Source organism: Hyperolius riggenbachi, chromosome 9 (assembly GCF_040937935.1).
Source record: "Hyperolius riggenbachi isolate aHypRig1 chromosome 9, aHypRig1.pri, whole genome shotgun sequence".
Lineage (NCBI taxonomy): Eukaryota > Metazoa > Chordata > Amphibia > Anura > Hyperoliidae > Hyperolius > Hyperolius riggenbachi.
In genome coordinates, this window is record NC_090654.1 from 176,205,868 (window position 1) to 176,226,585 (window position 20,718).

A 20,718-nucleotide genomic window follows, 5' to 3' on the forward strand; every position below is an offset into this window, starting at 1 on the left:
CTCTTTCATGGATTTTCTTTACAAGCAGTTATCAGTCCCTAGCACAAAGCCATCGCTTGACCCCACCCACATTCTCCCTTTGCTGCTGAGAGATTAAGTATTTGTTTCTAGAACTGCAGCTTAGCAGAGTCTCAACAACTTCCTGCCAATGTCTTACCTGCTCAGTGTGTAATAAACCTTTTGTGTACCCCTCATTACCTTGTTCTGCCTACAATTAGAAACTTTTCTACGGCTACTTTATGTAACCCTTTTATAAAGATGCAGGGTAGGGTGCAGGTAAGGTTAAACGACACTTGACCCGAGGCAAAGCTACCTAACGTAAGCAAAGAGGTATGTTCATGCTGGCTTTACATACCACTGTACACTGTCTTTTTCTCTCCTTAGGGTGAGTTTAAGCTGCCTAGTGGCACCAGGGGCAAAGGTAACTTGGGTGGCCCCCTTCCAGCAAAGTCAGACCCTGGGGCCCCTGAGCTGGCTGCTATCCCCCAGGTGGTCTTCCCAACTGCTCCCAAGGGCCCCTGCAGGATGTGTAGCGGCATTGTAATGACTCACCCGTCCCGGCGTATGCTTTTATCTTCAGCCCCGCTGCCTGCCTCTTCTCCATGCGGTGCATGTTATGCATAAATAAACCGCACCTGGTCAGGAAGAGGAGGCAGTGGGGATGAAGACCGAGCAGCCGCTGGGACAGGTGCAGGGGCGCTGGGGACTTGGGAACAGTCGGGGGAGACCACCTGGGGGACACAGTGATTTTCGGGGGGGGGGGGGGGGGAGTGCCCCAGTGTAGCACCACCCATGCATCTATGCCTAGTACTGTATTTTCCCAGACGGCATGCTAGAGGCTGCTTTTTTAACCTCCTGTAATTAAGGCATTCAGTAGAATTGTTTGATCCTGTGTGAGTTTAGGAAATTTCACTGTCTAAATATGATCTTTAATTTTATGTTGTTCTTATAAGAGGCGGGAGACCAGGGACATCCAAAGCCTGATACTAGTTGGCAGCTTTCAGTGTATGAACATGCAGCCCATCTTGTTTGAACTTTTTTTTACATTGAATGTTTGCAGCCTCACCTCCTGCCCCGTTTTACAAAATGCTCTGCTAACCCTACATTATCGCTAAGAGCTACTTCCCGTACCAAAATGTTTGTTTTCCAGTTTTAAAAAAAAAAATTTCTTTGAATTTTTGTAAATCGATTTTCTCAAAAACTACAAACGCTTTCTGAAAAACGAAATTTTCCCTTGGTTCCATAAAATCACATTTCACATTTTCAGGCCATTCGTATCACCTGGTTGTTCATAGGTCGGGGGTTTGTAAGTTGGAGACTACCTGTATATGCTACATGATTAAAGCAAACAGAGGAGTGAAGTCTGGCTCTACAAAGTATATTGTGCAATAAAGTGAAAATGCATCCATCAGTGTGCTTGAAGAAGCTAGGTTTCCATGTGAAATGGTCGTCAAGCTGTGCACCTCTGGCGCCCACTGACACCTCCTCTTCCAGCCATCAATCCACAGTCACAATAAGAACTATTGTTTGCTTTTGCACTTATTAGAGATATTTCCAGTTGATGGATGCAATTGCACTTTATTGAACAATAAACTTTCTAGTGCCAGATTTCACTCCTCTGTTTGCTTTGCCCCATTGTATTGAGCACATAATGTTGATACTGGAACAGATACTGCTGACAGCGGAGACCCGGTCCACATACCATCCTCTCCCAAAATCCTGTTCCAGCGTCTGCCTAGTTATGCTGGGACTACACTGTGAATTCTTTTGTGGCAGATAGATTGCTCGATAGATAATTTCTGATAGGTGCAATCTGATTTCAAACGTTTTTCGAATCGTTTTCCTCATAGAAGTGAATGGAAATCGATCAGAAAAACAATCGTAAAATCGATCAGCCAGTAAATCTGCCAGAAAAACTCGGTGTATTCCCAGCATTCAATATATTACATGATTTGTATGAAGAATGTTTTAGTTTCATCCAATATAAATAATGCCAATTGTGATCAGAAAATGTGGGCATAACCAGGGCTGTGAAGTCGGAGTCGTGGAGTCGGGCAATTTTGGGTGCCTGGAGTCGGAGTCGGGAGAAAATGCACCGACTCCTAATGAATTTGTAACTGTAATTAAAATAGAAAATATGATAAAATGTTCTATTTCTCAGATAATAGTCATTAAAAATAATGTATATATACAGTATATATACAGTAATAGCTGTGCTTAGTCCACAAAAGTGAAATAAACCAATCAAAATTAGTTACTTGTGCTGCTTCAATAAAGCAGTCCCCGTATTTTTAGGGTCAGATATACATATCTGATTGTGACTGTATATATGATGTGTACACAGGAATCTCTTATATATACTAAATAACATCTATGCTGGAAATAATTCTGCACTGATGCTGATTTATGCAAATGTATGCACTCCCTTTGCTGATGAAATCAAATAATTTGATATGTTGTTAACATTTGGTTTGGTGACTACAAATTAAAGGGTACCTGAGACGGATGAAAAGTAAAGTTTTATACATACCTGGGGCTTCCTCCAGCCCCCTTCAGGCTAATCAGTCCCTTGCTGTCCTCCACCACCCGGATCTTCTGCTATGAGTCCTGGTAATTCAGCCAGTCAGCGCAATAGTGCTGCACAGGTGTAGTATGCTCCTGGCGCCGGAGTGTGTGCATGCGCACTACGCCCGACTGGCTCAAGTACCTGGACTCATAGCAGAAGATCCAGGTGGTGGAGGAGGACAACAAGGGACTGATTATCCTGAAGGCGCCTGGAGGAAGCCCCAGGTATGTATAAAACTTTAATTTCATCTGTCTCAGGTTTACTTTGTTACACAGTAGTACTATACTCAGAGCCGGATTAAGGCCAAATGGGGCCCTAAGCAAAGTAGACAATTTGGGCCCCCCTCGGAAAAAGTAAAGTGACTAGTACAATGAAAAAGTACCAGCGAAGGCTACTGAGAATCATCTATAATAAAATCCCTGTGTCCCTGCGTCCTCTCCTGTCCCCGTATTTCTGCGTTTGCGCTACTGCAAATGTGTGGCACGCAGGCAGACGGATGCAAGGGGCAGCATGGGCAAGGTGGTGGTGAAGGGGGTGGTGTCACGACTGAGCCCTAGCACCTGTTATAAACGGGATGGCTTATGCCTAGTAAAGAATAAACTAACTAGTGCACAGATGTAGTAAAGTGCTGACAAAAAAGTGACAGGATCATGGAGAAAAGACTCGGGTTAAAGTGACTAATGCTCTTCAACAATTAATTTATAAAGATTATACAGTAAAATCAGCAATGAATGTGATGCACAAATCAAATAATCCTCAATTATGATCTAACCATATAATCCAATTCATGTCACATGACCTCAACTACAGCATTTATCCTCATTTCAAACAACTTCAATACAATAAATTCATATAAATCATTTGTATGATAAATTCATATGCAGCAGCAACACATCAAGTAGTGGATGCATATGGGGGAATGAAGTAGTGTTTGCACTTGTCAGCATAGGCTGCAGAAAATGAGGTTGCCTCTTAGGTCTGTGCCTGTGCACTGGGGGAGGGGAGGATCAGATACGGGCAGCTCAGGGCAGGAGAGGAGACACAGGCTCCAGACTCTACAGCCTGTCACTCGCTGCTGGTTTGTTCTGCTTCAGGTGAAAAGTGCAGAGCTCTGGGGGAAAACACCTCCTGTTCGGTTTTTCCTCCCACTGGCCACAACTAGATGTAGTGACAGGCAGTCATACAGATCGTTCTCCCTGTTCATCCTGACACTTTACAGTGATTACCTGCTGCTGTGTAGAACAAGAGAATGGATGAGCATCCCCAGCCCACACTGTCTGACTGCACTCATGTCATGTCCTGCACGCAGTAGGTTGCCGTCCCGGGCATATGTGGGCGGGCTCTTGGCTGCCTCTCTCTTCACTCACTGGTGGAGAGTGTAGTGCAGATGAAAGATGATTGGAGGGAAGGAGGGACAGAGGAGGACGGCAGGACACATGACGTTACTGGCTCAGCGTCTGAAAACCAGCCTGCCCTGCTTGTGTAGCAAAGCACAAATGCTCGTTTGGATTCGCAGGGCCGGCTGCCACACACATTTTGCCGGTGACAAGTATCAAAAACGGATGGTTGGCAACCCTGATGGGGCCCCAAGCAGGTGCCTCTGTTGACTGGTCGGTAATCCGGCCCTGACTATACTCTACATATGCACTCCCCACAGAGCTGCAGGGAATCCACTGAGAATGCTGTGCACATTGAACACAGAGGTGTTGTCTGTCACCCATAAACCTTGTTCAGATTGTGCATGAAGAATGTGTAATAGAGGAAGAATCTCCTCATTCCCCTGCAGAGTACCTGCACATCATTCTTACATGTACCCACACTTACATTGCCTAGGGCCTGATAGATGTTCTTTGTTCCGGTTTGTACCTTTTACAAGTACTCTTACCAAGGACTAGTTTTAGTCTAAAGGGAATAAATATAGTAGTCTACATATCCTTCTCACTTCAGTTGTCTTGTAAAATTCCTAAGCGTTGGCAGTTAAGAGACGAATTTCATGTTACATACTTTTAATCAACAAAATTGTAATATGCAAATTAGAGGAGTCTGAGTCGAGGAGTCGGAGTCGGTGGAATCCTAAACTGAGGAGTCGGAGTCGGTGGATTTTTGGACCGACTCCACAGCCCTGGGCATAACTTAGTATGTCTTGTGCAGCAATGGTATAGACACCTATTCCTTTTTGGTGCTTCAAGGCAGATATGTATAATATGCAAAAATGGCATAAATAGTACATACATTCAATTGTGTTAATGTGAGAGGATAGTGCATACATTAAATTGCTCTAATGTTACTTGTGATAACACTATAGGATGCAAAGCAAAATACTCCACTGACAGAACGTCAATATATTTGGATGTCTCATCAACATGTTTATTTGATGCCCTGATCTCTGATGGCTTTCACTAAATAGTGTACGTTGTCTATGGATACAATGCAATGTCTTCCTTAGTGAACCACAGATCTGTGCAGATGTTGGCAATGCTGGGAATATTCCACATTCCAGGCATATCCCTAGCATGTCTAACAGCATCCACATTGTATAAGACAGCGGTTATCTGTCCAAAGCTTTAAAATTCCACCAATTCTATTTAGAGATCTCGTTTGTCTTCTCCTACACTGTTTTCAGATAAAGCTAATATTGTGATGACATGTTTTGGCAGAGGGTCTGGACGAAATTGTGAAACAGTTGGAGTCCGAAGACGGCATCTATTACTTTGAGTATTACCCCCTGCATCCTGGGAAATATGTGGTCACTATCACTTGGGGTGGCCCCCACATCCCTAAGAGGTAAGAAAGGATAACCCATCTAGTAACTACTATCATATCGACTATCCTCATATCCAGGCTGTGGATGTGGAAGGCTGTGTGGCCTATGCAAAAATGTAAAGTGAAAGGAACCATATGGCATGGTCATTCATGATGTGAGATTTACATTGGGTGGAATGCATTTCCTCTTTTGTTAAACTGCCGAAAGATAATACATTTGCTTAAAGAGGGCATTGCTGTAACAACCTCAGACACATATATAAAGCATACTAATTTAGGTCACTTATTTATTCCATGATTAGTTTTGTGCTTTCCATGCGCAGGTTGCAAGACCCGACAAGAAGAACATTATTTTCACACTGCAGTGTTTGAATGGGTATACATGAAAAAATTATCACAACATTACATTTTGTAATTAGTACATGTGACTTTCTGTGCTTCTTGGAGGATTGACTTTCACACTTTTTAATAGTAGTTATTTTTAAAAGGGCTTCTTTATAAAAGTTGCCAAAGGGCTTTCTTTCATAAAACTGTCCCATATTTATAAATAACGATTAGTACTTCTGTAAGAGATCTGTAAAGACAAAGGGGAATGCACACTCAGGAAAATACACAAACAGCGGGCAAAGCCGCCGGTAGAACGCTCTCAACCTCACCATTGGCTGATATACCGGTACATGACTAGCATGCTTGCTTTGTCCTGTCTGTCTACATGATTAATAGACATAGATTCATAGGTGTGAAGGTGGTGGTGGGGGTCATCTTCCTCCTCTCAAGCGTCCGTTGTTGGTGGTAGGAAACAGGTATGTTTGCAAGTTTGTGTGAACAGGGTTCCTTCCAAGGAATAGAGTTACAGTATCATTAGATACATAAGGGGTTTATCGAACTTTTAGCAACGTGTTTCCCAGAGGTATAACTCCCCGCCTTCATCAGGCAAACAGTTAGATACATGTAGTTTCCACATACAGTATATACACAACAGAATTGATTAGCGGTGTCAGACGTTATTGTCGACCCATTATTGTCTAGGGAGCATAGTCCTATAGTTAAAACAAGGCTGCAATAATAGTATAAAGAATAAAATAATAAATATAAATTATACAATTGTGAAATGTAATAAAGCAATCTATTAATACTGTTAAAAATTATAGGAAAAACGTATTATAATTTGTATACATTTTCTATTTTTTATACCCTACTATTATCATTTTATTCTGCATACTAATATTGCCCTCCTAGCCTTGTTTTATTTCCTTCATCTATTCTGGCCTGACTTTAAGTAGCACTTCATTGATCTGAAATCAAACTACATCACTCTTTGTTTGTAAGTGACCTCATCAAATTAAATAGCATACCTGTGGCACAATGGCAGAAGGATATCCTTGATGCCCCACTGTAAATCGTTAACTAAATCCGGGATAATTGTGCAATTGTTATGCAGGGGTCGCCAGGAAGTTCTTTTTCTTCTAAGTCTTTCATTCCTGTGAATATTTTAAATCCTTTGGAAGTTTGCCATAGAGAGAGGCATTCAAGGGCATCTTCCTGAACAGCAGAATGTTAATAAGTTAGGTCTTGTTGTTAGTAACTTGGGAGGCTTATAAAAATTATGACTGAAATCATTTACTCCGACATTACTTAAAGGGGAACTCCACAAAATGTCAGCGGATTTGGCACTGAGTGAGATGTACATTTGGGTTTTATACTATTTAAAGCCAGTCTCCAGAAATAAATGTAGTATTCTGCCAGCTCCTGCCTACTTTTACTTAGGGCCCGTTTCCACTAGCCACGAATTTGCATCGCATCAAACCTGAAGCCACTGCATGTCAATGGAGTGGTTTCCATTGCATACAACTATGCGATGCAATCAGATGCATGCTGCAGATATCCGCAGTACCCATCCGATTCCCCTGGGAAGTAACAGGCGGCCGCATCCGGACTTCCAGAAGACAATCCGAAGTCACCCGCGGTTATATGTAGTGCAATGCAATCGCATCTGGGCAGTGGAAACAGGCCCTTAAGGTGGCTATACACCATACAATTAAAACATCCAATTTTTCACCAATTTGATAATTTCGATCGGTTGTCCCAAAAAATCTAGAGCTTTTCTTTGTTCGAATTTCCTGTTTTTTTTTCCTGATTTTTGGAGATTGGGCATATTGGAAATTTCAGACCAACTTTATAAAGAATTGTATGGTGTGTGGTAAATTTTCAATTGCTTGATGTACAGTCCCAATCAGTATTTTCTGAGCTTTAAATTATTGTATGCATGATTGGGGAAAAATTGAACATAGGTGTGTGGTACACTGGTCAGATTTTTGAATTGTTACAATCAGTCAGAAAAAATTGATTGCTATTTTTGAATTGAACGGACATTTAAAAATTGTATGGTGTGTGGCCAGCTTTAGTCTTGCAATGTAAGGGTAAAGATGTGGCGCACCACCCCATACATATAAAAAGCAGGATGGGTAGTTGACTGAGATTTTGGTCAGCTCTCCTGCAGTGGGAGAGTCAGTGGAGCTAGAGGAAGAAGTGAGCATGTTTTTGATGATTTTTCAAAATCTGCCAAATAGAACCTGGCTTTTATTTGCACAAAAGTTGTGGTGGCAGTTATTTACATCTAGATTAAGGTATAAGTTATTTAGGAACTTTAGATTTGTTTATTTTTTTTACTCAGTCTTGCTAGCTGCAAAAGTTTCAACTTTGCTCTGTTGGCACCTGCCTGAGGGCCAGTTCACAGTGTTCAGTTGTGTTGCAGGATAATTCTGCATGTCAACTCACTGCCTATACAATTCTATGGGCTTGTTCACAGTACTAGGTTGTAACTGATCCCGTTATTCTAACTCGCTGCATGCAGGCTTTGTATTAAACTCTATGTCCCGTCTCCATTTCAGTTCACACTCATTATAAAGTGTGCGTTATGCAACTGACCACTGTGAACCCAGCTTACTCACGTATGCAGAAGACAAGATCTGTATGTAGATCTGTATGATCTGTATGCAGAAGATGGAATTCGCCAAAGGATAGTATAAAATAGTTTAAAAGGAGTTTCATTAGGATTGTAAGTGTTGGCTTACCTCCAGGTGCCTCAGTTAGCGATTTGTTACAAAATGTATTTAAATGCTGTTCAGTGAGTAGAACTACATTTTCAGGTTATTGAATGAAAAGTAAGTTGTAATAACTGATATAAATAGAAGGATAAGTTTAAGATGTATTTTTATATCATTGACTTCTGCAACACTTTACATGTATTTAATGAGTACCGAAGTGTTTCTTTAATAGGGATTTGTGTTCTTAATTAAACTTTTTAACTTTTGGTTAGTGTGAAAAACAATGTAATTTTCATTTAACAAAATAACTTTTAAATAAACATCTAGTGTTTTCAGCTCTATGTGACATCATGACTTGTAGTTTAATTTCTATAAGTAGAAAGGCTGGTAAAAAGGCAGCGTCTTGCATTACTCTTGTGGTAACACCATGGTAACTAGGGCCCATGGCTTCCATCTTAAGATGGCCTCTAACTGTCCAATTTCTAGTGAAAAATCGTTCGAGCGATCAGAAATTCTAATCGGATTGGTTGAAAATAATTTCAGTTGATGGGCGCAATTGATTATGAACGATTATCAAAATAGTTGTCCGATTGGATTTTTGTCAAACCAAAATTTGGATTTTCTTGATTGGTTGTGATAGATAGGAAGCAAAGATTGGTTCATTGATGGTGTAGCGACTGATTTTTCTTCTGATCAGAATTTCTGATCGCTCAAATAATTTTTGGCTAGAAATTTGACCATTAGTGGCCACCTTTAGTTTTATAAGTATGGGAAGGTTGATGATAATGATGTCCTGTTTCATGTTGAGGAGCCATCATTACTATATAACCATAAAGCAAGAACCTCCTCCACTTTCAAAACTTCAGTTACATCAGCAGGTGATACCCTATTAGGTCTGCTATGTTAGTTTGTAATAATTCTTAATGACTTTTTCTAAACGTAATATATTCAAAAATTGGCAATGGTTTTATTCTCATTTTCATGTGTGATTAAGCTATTCCAAAACAATTCTCATTGCAAATAGTTGAAATGGGGCAACTGTCACCTGATATCTGTACATGACATTAGTGCAATTGACTTCTTAACCATATGTGCCGCAGGGCTAATGCTGTGCTGACTAGTTCAACACTTGTCTGTGTTTCCCACTGTTTCCCACCTCTGTTTTCTATAGATTGTGGTCCTCCCTATCAGGAGCCTGTAACTATCTTCCATACTGACAATACCTAGATCCCCTAGACCAGTGATCTGCAAACTTGGCTCTCCAGCTGTTAAAGCAATATAAGTCCCACAATGCATTTGCCTTTATGAATCATGACTGTGGCTGTCAGATTCCCGCAATGCATTGTGGGACTTGTAGTTCCTTAACAGCTGGAGAGCCAAGTTTGCAGATCACTGCCCTAGACTGTTATGTGGTGCATGTGCCCTCCACCTAGTTTTACTCTGTGGAGAACTAGATGGTAGCGATGCACATAGTCCTAGCTGTGAATAAGAAAGTTCCTACCCATGTTCATATTCTTAACACTCTCTTATTCATTCAGTTTTCAGAGACTGTTTAGCAGGAAGTCTTTCAAGACATCTGCATTTTACAGGGCTGCTTTGTCAGGTGAATCAACCAATAATAAAATTGTAAGCAACAGTTGAGTTCTTTCCACAGCATGGAGGAAGGGGCAGTGGCAAAATATTTCACTTTCACAAGAAATATTTTGCTATTAGAAATATTTTGCTATTAGAAATATTTTGCTATTAGAAATGATTTGCTATTACGTGCAAGCAGTGATCTAGGTAAGAAGTCATTATTGAATTTGCCAAGTATGCTCATGTACTGCTTATTGATTATGTAATTGTCTACATTGTCTTTCTTTGTCTCCCCTCAGCCCATTTGAAGTCCAGGTTGGGCCTGAAGCAGGACCCCAGAAGGTGCGAGCATGGGGTCCAGGACTCTCTGGTGGTGTTGTTGGGAAATCCGCTGACTTTGTGGTGGAATCTATAGGCACAGATGTGGGATCATTAGGTAAGCAGTTAGAGTAATATTTAAATATTGCATTAAAGAGGACCTATCTTTTTATTGTACTTTTATATGCATGTGAAAAGAGTGTGTCATTTTGAATCCCATCAGCGATTTGCATCTCTAGAGCTAGTAAGCTTTGGCATGCAGGCTTCATTGAAGTGTTTCCTGAATCTGTATTTTTTATCCTGTAGTGAATTTCTGCTACCTAGTTTCAATCATATTTGACCCCATAGGGGAAATGCCTCCCTGATGCTTATGCCAAACGCTAGCGAGTGCCTGCTGGTACAAGAGAGCAGCTGTAAGGTAGTGAATTCACAGCCTTCAGCCTCCCATGTTAAGTCTTTACACGAAAACACACAACAAACTGGAAAACTGTTATGGTCAATGAGATGGTAACGCTGCTTGTATGCAAACTGAATGCATGTTGTATGCAGTTTGGAGTTAGACCAGTCCAAATCAGCAAATGTTTGATTGGCCCAGCTCCAAGCTGCATACAATTTGCATCAGATCTTTATGTAATTGAGAATTATTAGATTCCATTGACCATCTGTAGTGCAGAAGGAAATTACAATGTAAAATTAGTTTAAAGAAAATCTAAAGTGAGGAAGCTCGCTTCAGGTTTGATAGTTGTCTAAGTAGAGGGAATGCTCTGAATACTGCCGCTCACTCCACTCCAATGAACTTCGCCTTACCACCCCTCGCATCACCCAGTCCCATGCACGCCTCCAGGACTTCTCAAGAGCTGCTCCAACACTATGGAATTCCCTACATCCACCCATTAGGGCAGCCCCCTCCTTCAACATCTTCAAGAAGGCTCTCAAAACTCTCCTTTTCACTCTGGCCTACCACCCCTCACAAGTGCTCTAAACCCGCAGCTGAACTCTGGTTCCCTACCTTTCCTGTCCCTACCTCTCCCTCTAGATTGTAAGCCTTTGGGCAGGGTCCTCCTCCTTTATGTCCTACCTGATCTTGCACCTCCGTTACTGTGCACCCATGCTATGCATCTGAGTGAACCTAACTTGCCTAATCTCCATGCTCCCCTCCAGAGACTGACTAAGCATTACCTTGTACTCATACTGTGCTGCATGATCTGTTTTTCTTGTATTCCTGTATTGTCATATTGCTTTATGTCACCCCTAAATATTGTCTGTAACCTAAAATATTGTCCAGAGCTGCGTAATATGTTGGTGCTTTATAAATACAATAAATAAATAACACTGTAGAGCAGCCTTTCTCAACCTTTTTACCCCGGAGGAACCCTGCAAATAACTTTGAGACTTCAAGGAACCCCTACAAACATGTTTTTTTTTTATCTTGAGGAATCCCTGCATTTATTTTGCAGAAAGCATGGTCTTAAAAAGTAGGTGAGGCTGTTTTTCACTACCCCCTATTACACTGACACTCATTATACTGTCTCCTTATCCAATGGGCTTTTTATTGTGCTTATTATTATTCTGCCGCCCCCCCCCCCCCCCCCCCCAATTTAGTGCTTCTTTGTACAGTATCCCCTATTATATAATGTGCTCTTTTATACTTCCCCCTTTGATGGGGGAAAATGCCAAGGAACCCCTGCACAGTGCTCAAGGGACCCTGGTTGAGAAAGCCTGCTGTAGAGCCTTCCTGTTCCTCCGTCTGGCCTGTTGTTCCAGTGCTGTCTGACGGGAAAGCTATTTACCTGCTCAGTCAACAGCCTCAGTAGTTCTGAGGATGAGTGCATCACTTATGCACAGTAATGATGTACTTGTCCTCGGAACTACTTGGGGATTTGAGTTGCGAAGAGCTATTAGGTTAAACAGCTTTACCAGCGGACAAAGAAGGAATGACGGGTCAGATGGAGGAACAGGAAGTCTCTATACTATTCAGAGCCTTTCCTCTGCTCAGAGAAGTATCAAACCTAAAGCTCAACACACACCATACAGTCTTGGTTTTACTGATTTACCAAATCTATGTAGTATAAGGGCCAACAGATTAAAAAACACCTTGAATGATTGATTGGATAAGCTCTTATACTACATGAAAGTGGTAAGATTGAACAACCAAGATTGTATGGTGTGTGTTGAGCCTTAGGCCTCGTTCACATCTACCTAGCGCAGATGGCCGTGCGATCCGATCACAAAGCATACGATCGCACACCATCTGCGCCCCTGCCCGCTGCGCTGCTGATCCCATCCATTGACAGTGATGGGATCAGCTCTGCGCTTCTGGACAAAATACAGGCAGCAGTACGCAAGCGCTTCCTAGCGCATTGTACTGCTGCGCAGCACAGTAGATGTGAACGGTAGAAGGGCTGTCTATGCCCTTCTGCCGTTCCTGCGTTTCAGCACATCATACGCGCTTCCAAATGCACACGGAAGAGCGTATGATGTGAACGAGGCCTAAATGAATTTTGTTTTAAAGCTGTTCTGTTCATCAAACGGTGGACTGTTGTTAAAGTTGCAAAGTAGCATAATTCAGCTGATTTATAAAGTTGCAAATTGTAAAGTCATGAGGTTTGAGTGTTGAAAAAGGTGTTTAGGCTGGGTTTTATTCTTTCAAACGTGGTTCATTACTGCATGCTGGAAGAAAAGGGAAGCAAAGGTTGAAAAGTTTGCAAAATAATATCTATGCTGTGAGGCGGACAGAGACCTGCTTGTTTGCTGCATCACTTCTTCAGGTAACACAGACACAAGCCGGCTATTGATAAGTTGGTCATTAATCGCCGCCTCTTGTTCAGAGATGGTGGATATAGAACTTCTAGTATTCTTTAGACACTGCTTCCATGTGTTGAGGAAACATATTCTTATGTGAAGGAAGCCTGGAGAGGTTATGACTACTATTTGTGTAACCAGATATAAATATAAAAGAAAGTGCCACGTTATCCATTACATGCCTGGTTCTCTGTGGAAACGAAGGATGTTATTCTGACTGGATCACAACAATGGGTATAACTAAACACATCACATGACTTGCATAGTTACAGTGTGAATGGCCCATTGTGTAGTAGAATCCAGTCTGCCTCACCATGAAAAATACACCTTATTATTCTCACAGCATTAAGAAACGGCTAAAGTATACATGTCCAGATCTTACACAATGTGGCAGGGGATGCAGTTCTGGTGGCGTTAGATACCCTGAAAGCCTTTTTAGCTTCAGATACCTTATTAGTGCCGGGTTTTGTTAGTTAGGCATTGCATGCTATGCGGGTTTTGCTAGTTAGCCATTGCATGCTATGCCGTCAGCAGTAGGGACCTGTGCATGGCAATATTACCATAGGTTAGTGAATCAGAGCCCTAGAGTCTAGTTATAAATGCTGTGGATTAAAGGAGTCTGACCAAGAGTCTTGAAAGTTTTAGTTCTTATTACACCATAATACAAACAAAAACAAGAAGACTTTAATCTCAGTCAGACCCAGGTAAAATTCTAACAGCAGTTAGGATGCTTAGGGAATGTTCATTTTTGTAGAGGTGAAGGACTGTACAGAATTCCTTTATCATGGGCGAAATGTGAAAAATGCTGGACTACATTTCCCACAATCCCAACATTACAGTATAACTATTAACCATTTTTCATGAGGAGGTGGGATTTTCTTTCATATGAAAAACCTGCAAAAATAAGCCTTTCCAAACACAATAACAGACAGTAGAGTTTGTAAGACTGGATGGAGAGGTGCACAGCTGCAGGCATGCTCAGCTTTGCAAAAAAAAAAAAAAAAAAATTCAGTTTAAAAATTCAGTTCCAAATGTAATACTTATAATTTTTACCAACCATCATGATTGGACAGAGAAGATTGCAGCCTGTCCTTCTTTTTTGGATATTACATGAAGAGACTCTGGATAGGGCTATTTTACACTGATTTTGTAATGATTTTGCTGCAATTGCGTTTCGTGATTCTAGTTCAGGGCATGAGAATGGCTCTGGAAATGCTGAATGCTTTTGCAGAATTATGCAAAAACGCCACCGGTGTGAAACAGCCCTGTAGCACTAGCATTTTACTATTAATAGCCGATTGGCTAGTGTTGCCTAAAAGCATGATTAGGCGCAGTAGCTGATCTGCTATTATTGCTACCAGCTCGGCAGCATGGTGTCGTAAGACCGCAATTTACCATTGTGGCCTATTGCATGCCTGCCAAAGCCGGCACCCAGTTCACCTTGCTCAGGATGCAACTACCTCCGTGTAGACGGTGCTGTCCTTGCCAGCTGAGAGGAATCTCATTTGACTGCAGCATAATCTGGTAGCAATAGGCCTTCTTAATGTACTGCCAATTATACTCTTGTTTAAAGAGATCTGCATCAAGATTTTTAATAGGATAAAAGAGAGACCATTGCTGCAGAAAGATGAATAGAGGAATCTGGATGTAACTCACTGACTGTTGGCAGCTAAAAGTTTCTTTTGAAAGATTGCTATAAAAACGTAACAGCGGAAAGTCTTTATCAGACAGCATAGATTCCAGCATACAAAATAAATTCCAGGGACATAAATCATGGAGAATTAATAAATGTTAACGGCGTGACTTATGTTACCAGAGAGCCCCCAGGCAAGCTAAGAACCGCTTAACAGTGTTGTGATTTTTATAATGTCTGACACATGGTCCACAGCCAGCTCCTTACTGTGCACATCTATCAGAGCACCTCTTCCCCCTGGGGGATGGAGGGGGATTGTGATCAAAGCCTGAGCCCCCTGCAACATTGCCAGGGTCTGGGCTATGGTTTAATGTTCAGTCTTATACCTGAGCCTGGCATCTGAGCACAATGGACCATTGAGACCTATTCATGTCCAGCTTACGCAGTGTCTGCTTCTAATTTCAGTTCATATAAGGACTCAGAGGTGGCGCCCCTGTTCATGCTAATTTAATAGCAGCACTTTACCCCCTTTTCTGGAGTGCGATGTGATCATGTATGCCAGGCCTAGAAATGTACTTTTACATAAAACTGCAGAAAAACTTTGCCCATAGCAACTAATTAAATTATTTTATTGTCTAAAATCTGCATTGGGAGACAACGAGTACCTGTCATTGGGAAAGGCAGCATCATTCAATGGCCATGTGATTCTAAACCACCTAGCGTGTGATGTGATGCTAAACCACCTAGCGTGTGATGTGATGCTAAACCACCTGGCGTGCTAATCTTTGTCCCTGCACTAGGGATGTTACCAGAAACTGCCGACAACAGAGCCCTTACCTATTCTCACATAGATCCATTAGAAGTGCTGACATCTGTACTGGGATCATCGAGGCAGAAAAATAAATTATCATTATTATAATATTGAGGCTTGTATAAAAAGAATACATTTGTTTGTTTGACTACAGATGCACTGCTGTAATTACTTTTATTTGGTAGCAACCCCCTTCATATAGCTAAAGATGCTTATTCGGTATCGTCCCCCCTCCAGTGACATACAGTGATTTGCAAAAGTATTTGACCCCCTTGAAGCTTTCCACATTTTGTCATATTACTGCCACAAACTTGTATCCATTTTATTGGGATTCCACGTGAAAGACCAATACAAAGTGGTGTACACGTGAGAAGTGGAACATGATTCCAAACTTTTTCTTTTTTTTTTAGATAACTGCAAAGTGGGGTGTGCGTAATTATTCAGCCCCCTGAGTCAGTATTTTGTAGAACCACCTTTTGCTGCAATTACAGCTGCCAGTCTTTTAGGGTATGTCTCTACCAGCTTTGCACATCTAGAGACTTTCATTCTTCTTTGCAAGACAGCTCCAGCTCAGTCAGATTAGATGGACAGCATCTGTGAACAGCAGTTTTCAGATCTTGCCACAGATTCTCGATTGGATTTAGATCTGGACTTTGACTGGGCCATTCTAACACATGGATATGTTTTGTTTTATACCATTCCATTGTTGCCCTAGCTTTATGTTTAGGGTCATTGTCCTGCTAGAAGGTGAACCTCTGCCCCAGTCTCAAGTCTTTTGCAGACTCCAAGAGATTTTCTTCCAAGATTGCCCTGTATTTGGCTCCAGCCATCTTCCCATCAAGTCTGACCAGCTTCCCTGTCCCTGCTGAAGAGAAGCACCCCTAGAGCATGATGCTGCCACCACCATATTTGACAGTGGGGGGGGTGTGTTCTGAGTGATGTGCAGTGTTCGTTTTCCGCCACACATAGCGTTTTGCATTTTGGCCAGAAAGTTCCATTTTGGTCTCATCTGACCAGAGCACCTTCTTCCACATGTTTGCTGTGTCCCCCCCACATGGCTTGTGGCAAACTGCAAACGGGACTTCTTATGCTTTTCTGTTAACAATGCCTATCTTATTGCCACTCTTTCATAAAGGCCAACTTTGTGCAGTGCATGACTAATCGTTGTCCTGTGGACAGATTCCCCCACCTGAGCTGTAGATCTCTGCAGCTCGTCCAGAGTCACCATGGGCCTCTTGGCTGCATTTCTGATCAGCGGTCTCCTTGTTCGGCCTGTGAGTTTAGGTGGATGGCCTTGTCTTGGTAGGTTTACAGTTGTGCCATACTCCTTCCATTTCTGAATGATCGCTTGAACAGTGCTCTGTGGGATGTTCATGGCTTTGGAAATCTTTTTGTAGCCTAAGCCTGCTTTAAATTTCTCAATAACTTGATCCCTGACCTGTCTAGTGTGTTATTTGGACTTCATGGTTTTGTTGCTCCCAATATTCTCTTAGACAACCTCTGAGGCCGTCACAGAGCAGCTGTATTTGTACTGACATTAGATTACACACAGGTGCACTCTATTTTGTCATTAGCACTCATCAGGCAATATCTATAGGCAACTGACTGCACTCAGACCAAGGGGGCCGAATAATTGCGCACACCCCACTTTGCAATTACTTATTTGTAAAAAAATGTTTGTAATCATGTATGATTTTCGTTCCACTTCTCACGTGTACACCACTTTGTATTGGTCTTCCATGTGAAATTCCAATAAAATTGATTCATGTTTGTGGCAGTAATATGACAAAATGTTTTAACAACTTCAAGGGGACTGAATACTTTTGCAAACCACTGTATCTCCCCTCCCCCCAAAGTAGTTAGTGATGCTCATTAGGCAGCATTTCCCTCCTTTCAAGTAGCTAGTGGTGCTTATTAGGCCACATTCCCCCTTCAAGTAGTCAGTGAACCCCATTGGGCAGCATCCCCCCTCCAAGTGGTCACTGACCAACCCATTGTATACTCATATACAGTTGCATTAACGGATAGCAATGCACAAAGGATGGGGATAATAGCCGATGCACCCGAGGGAGGCATTTGAGGCGCACCCAGTTTGAGAACCCCTGGTTTAGCGAATTCAGAAACATGACCGTTTGCTAACCTGCAAATATTAAGCACTGTCCTTTGGTATAACACTAAAGATGGCCATCCATGATTCAATTCTTCATTTTTTTAAAATACAATTTTGATCTACTAGATCAAACTTGTCATACGGAACAATTACACAGAAAATATTCACAATATTTCTTAACACCTAAACACAGCAGCAAAACAACGCTCATCCAGTGAGCCAAAGATACAAATTTTTACCATTTTAATCATACACCTCTTTCTCTATCCAAGAAGTCATAAATACCTCGTGAACATAACGTACATTGATACTATCTGCTCTAAGGGCCCTTTTCCACCTGCAATCGCTAGCGTTCACGCTGAACGCTAGCGATTGCTGAATCGCAAAACCGGCGATTCCCCCGACGTTTGCGGCCGCGATTTTGCTATGCTATGCACTGCATAGCAAAATCGCGGCAATTATCGCTCCGCCGCGCGTTCGCGTTCCCCGCAAAAACGAATCGCGGTAGTGGAAATGACCTACCGCGATTCCCATGTTAAAAAGCAAACCGTAGCGATTGTAAAATCGCTAGCGGTTTGCGTTTTTGCGATTCAGCATCGCAAACGCCGCTAGTGGAAAAGGGCCCTTAGGGTACATATGTTAAACTGAATAAGTGAGTTATTGTAAACATCCCTGTTAACTTTATTGTATGCCCCCAATTAGTCTATCTTGTACCATGGAGAATTCAGCTAGGCCTGGAGTATCCAACCAACTCGCCCAGATTTTTTCATATTTATGGGGAGCCCCTCTATGTGTGTATATTAGTTTTTCCATCTTGAGATAAGTGTTTACTTGTTTTATCCACATATTTATTGTAGGTGGATTTGGAAATTTCCACATTACCAATATAAGTTTTCTTGCTTGGAATAGTAAACGGTGAATCATTAATTGTATATGGTCTTGAATCTCTACCCCTGATAACCCCAATATACAAACTTTAACAGAGCTGGTAAATTGTTGTTTTGAAATGTATTTTATAACGCCCAATACCTCCCCCCAATATCTTCGCAGTTTTGGGCATTTCCAGAGCATATGGAGTAAATCTCCATGATCTCTCCTACATTTTGGACATATTGAATCCTCTCGCCGTTTCATTACAAACATTTTTTGAGGGGTTAACAGATTTCTATAAATAATATTTAATTGTGATAGTTTTTGAGAGGCATTTGAGGATACAAAAGGGACTGCGGCCAAAATCTCTGTCCATTCTTCCTCTGACAATTCACCCAGTTCCTGCACCCAGTTATTGTAGCACTTGAGAGAGAATTTCTTCAAAAACTGCCCGAGAATAGTAGCATAGCATGACAAAATGAATCCACTTCTTACATTATATTGAGCTATAAGATTAAAAATAGGAGATGGGTACAGCAATAGGGAGTGTGTTTCTTTTTGCTTATGCAGTGCATGTGACAGCTGAAAATATTGATATTCTAGCATGGGCGGTTTTTTCTTTTTCCCCATGAGTTCCATTATTTCAGGTAGTGTTTTTAAGACCCCTCTATCTAATATATTTACCTGGGAGGGAATTCCCTCATTGACCCATGTCTTCAAAAAAGATAGTTTTGATATTTCCATCATGCATTTATTATCCTTTAGAGGCGTATACATTGTTATACCCTTGATGTCTTGCATGATTCGTAAGCGGTTCCATATTTTGTGTATCATCAAGACAGTGGGGGGTGTATTGGAGGATGAACCCCAGTTGCCTGCTTCTAAAGCTGCATAGATGGATCCATTCCCCAAAAAATGATTGAGTAGTAAACTGCTAGAATCTGTCAACTCCTCATTTTCCCATCCTACCAAATGTTGAGCCTGTGCGGCTAAATAGTACACCCACGGGTTTGGAACTGCCAGCCCACCTTCTTCCTTAGCATTTTGTAAATATTGGAGCTTTATTTTAACTCTACCCTGTCCCCATATAAATTGTCTAAATATTTTGTCCAGGGTTTTAAACAGTTTAAGATTGAGCCATGTTGGTGCATTGTGGAGGATGTATAATAGTTGGGGCATGGTCACCATTTTTAAGTTGATTCTTGCCACCGGAGAGAGAGGCAGTTTTGACCAGGTTTTTAGTTTTTGCCTTATCTTACTCAACAATGGGCTGATATTATGTTGCTCGTAAAGAGTAACATCCGGAGTAACTACTATTCCAAGATACTTAAAGGGGGCTACTTTAGGAATTTGAACGCAATTATCAGGCAGGACATCATCTGGTTTATCTATCAGCATAATTGAGGATTTGTCCCAGTTTACCTTCAGTCCCGAAAATTCCCCAAATCTACTAATAGTTGACATTGCTGCGGTCAACGAATCCCCTACATCTTGCAGATACAGAAGAGTATCGTCCGCATACATTGCTACCTTTTCTTCTAACTGCCCCCACCATATTTAAACCCCTGACTTGATTTATTTGTTCTTATTAGTTCTGCCAAAGGCTCTATCGCAATTGCAAAAAGCAATGGTGACAAGGGGTACCCTTGCCTTGTTCCTCTTTCTAGGCTAAATTTACGTGTCATAGAGCCATTAACCCGAAGACGTGCCGTTGGGGAAGTACGGTATACAGAAGTTTTACCCATCTACAGAACACTGGGCCGAATTGCATCTCCTGTAAAACTCCATGTAGATAAATCCACTCTACGCTATCGAATGCATTGGCTATGTCAAGCGATAAAATCGCCCTCTTCCCCATATTATCAGCTTGCAACTGTAAATTTAAGAATGTACGCCTAACAAATACTAAAACTTTAAATCTAATAATTGTGTACAGATATAGAATTTTATTTTTCTGGGATTGTGTATAAAGTATAACCAGAATAAAGATATCAGAAATTCTGACCATGTCAATTGATAGTTGATCTGGTATTATGCCATAATCTGCAAGTAGGGAATTGAATCATAAGTTTCCATAGCCTATTATTCTTATTTGCTGTAGGCTTTTTTGGGCTTGCCCAGTTGTATAGGATTTCCAGACTGTCACACCTATTCATGATGTTTGATTTACTTTGTGGGGAGTGAGGTTGCTTCATATTATGTAAAGCTCATGTTTGTTCAGTA

General features: G+C 41.4%; 1 protein-coding gene across 6 annotated transcripts in view; it reads left to right on the forward strand.

Annotated features, from left to right (window-relative positions):
- FLNB (filamin B) overlaps positions 1 to 20,718 on the forward strand; it is a 353,424-nt gene that overhangs the window by 178,903 nt on the left and 153,803 nt on the right. For all 6 annotated transcript variants that reach the window (XM_068253736.1, XM_068253731.1, XM_068253732.1 and 3 more), the window contains exons 10-11: positions 5,224 to 5,350; positions 10,251 to 10,387. In XM_068253736.1, coding sequence (XP_068109837.1) covers positions 5,224 to 5,350; positions 10,251 to 10,387 — 264 coding nt within the window. The remainder of the gene's footprint in view (positions 1 to 5,223; positions 5,351 to 10,250; positions 10,388 to 20,718) is intronic.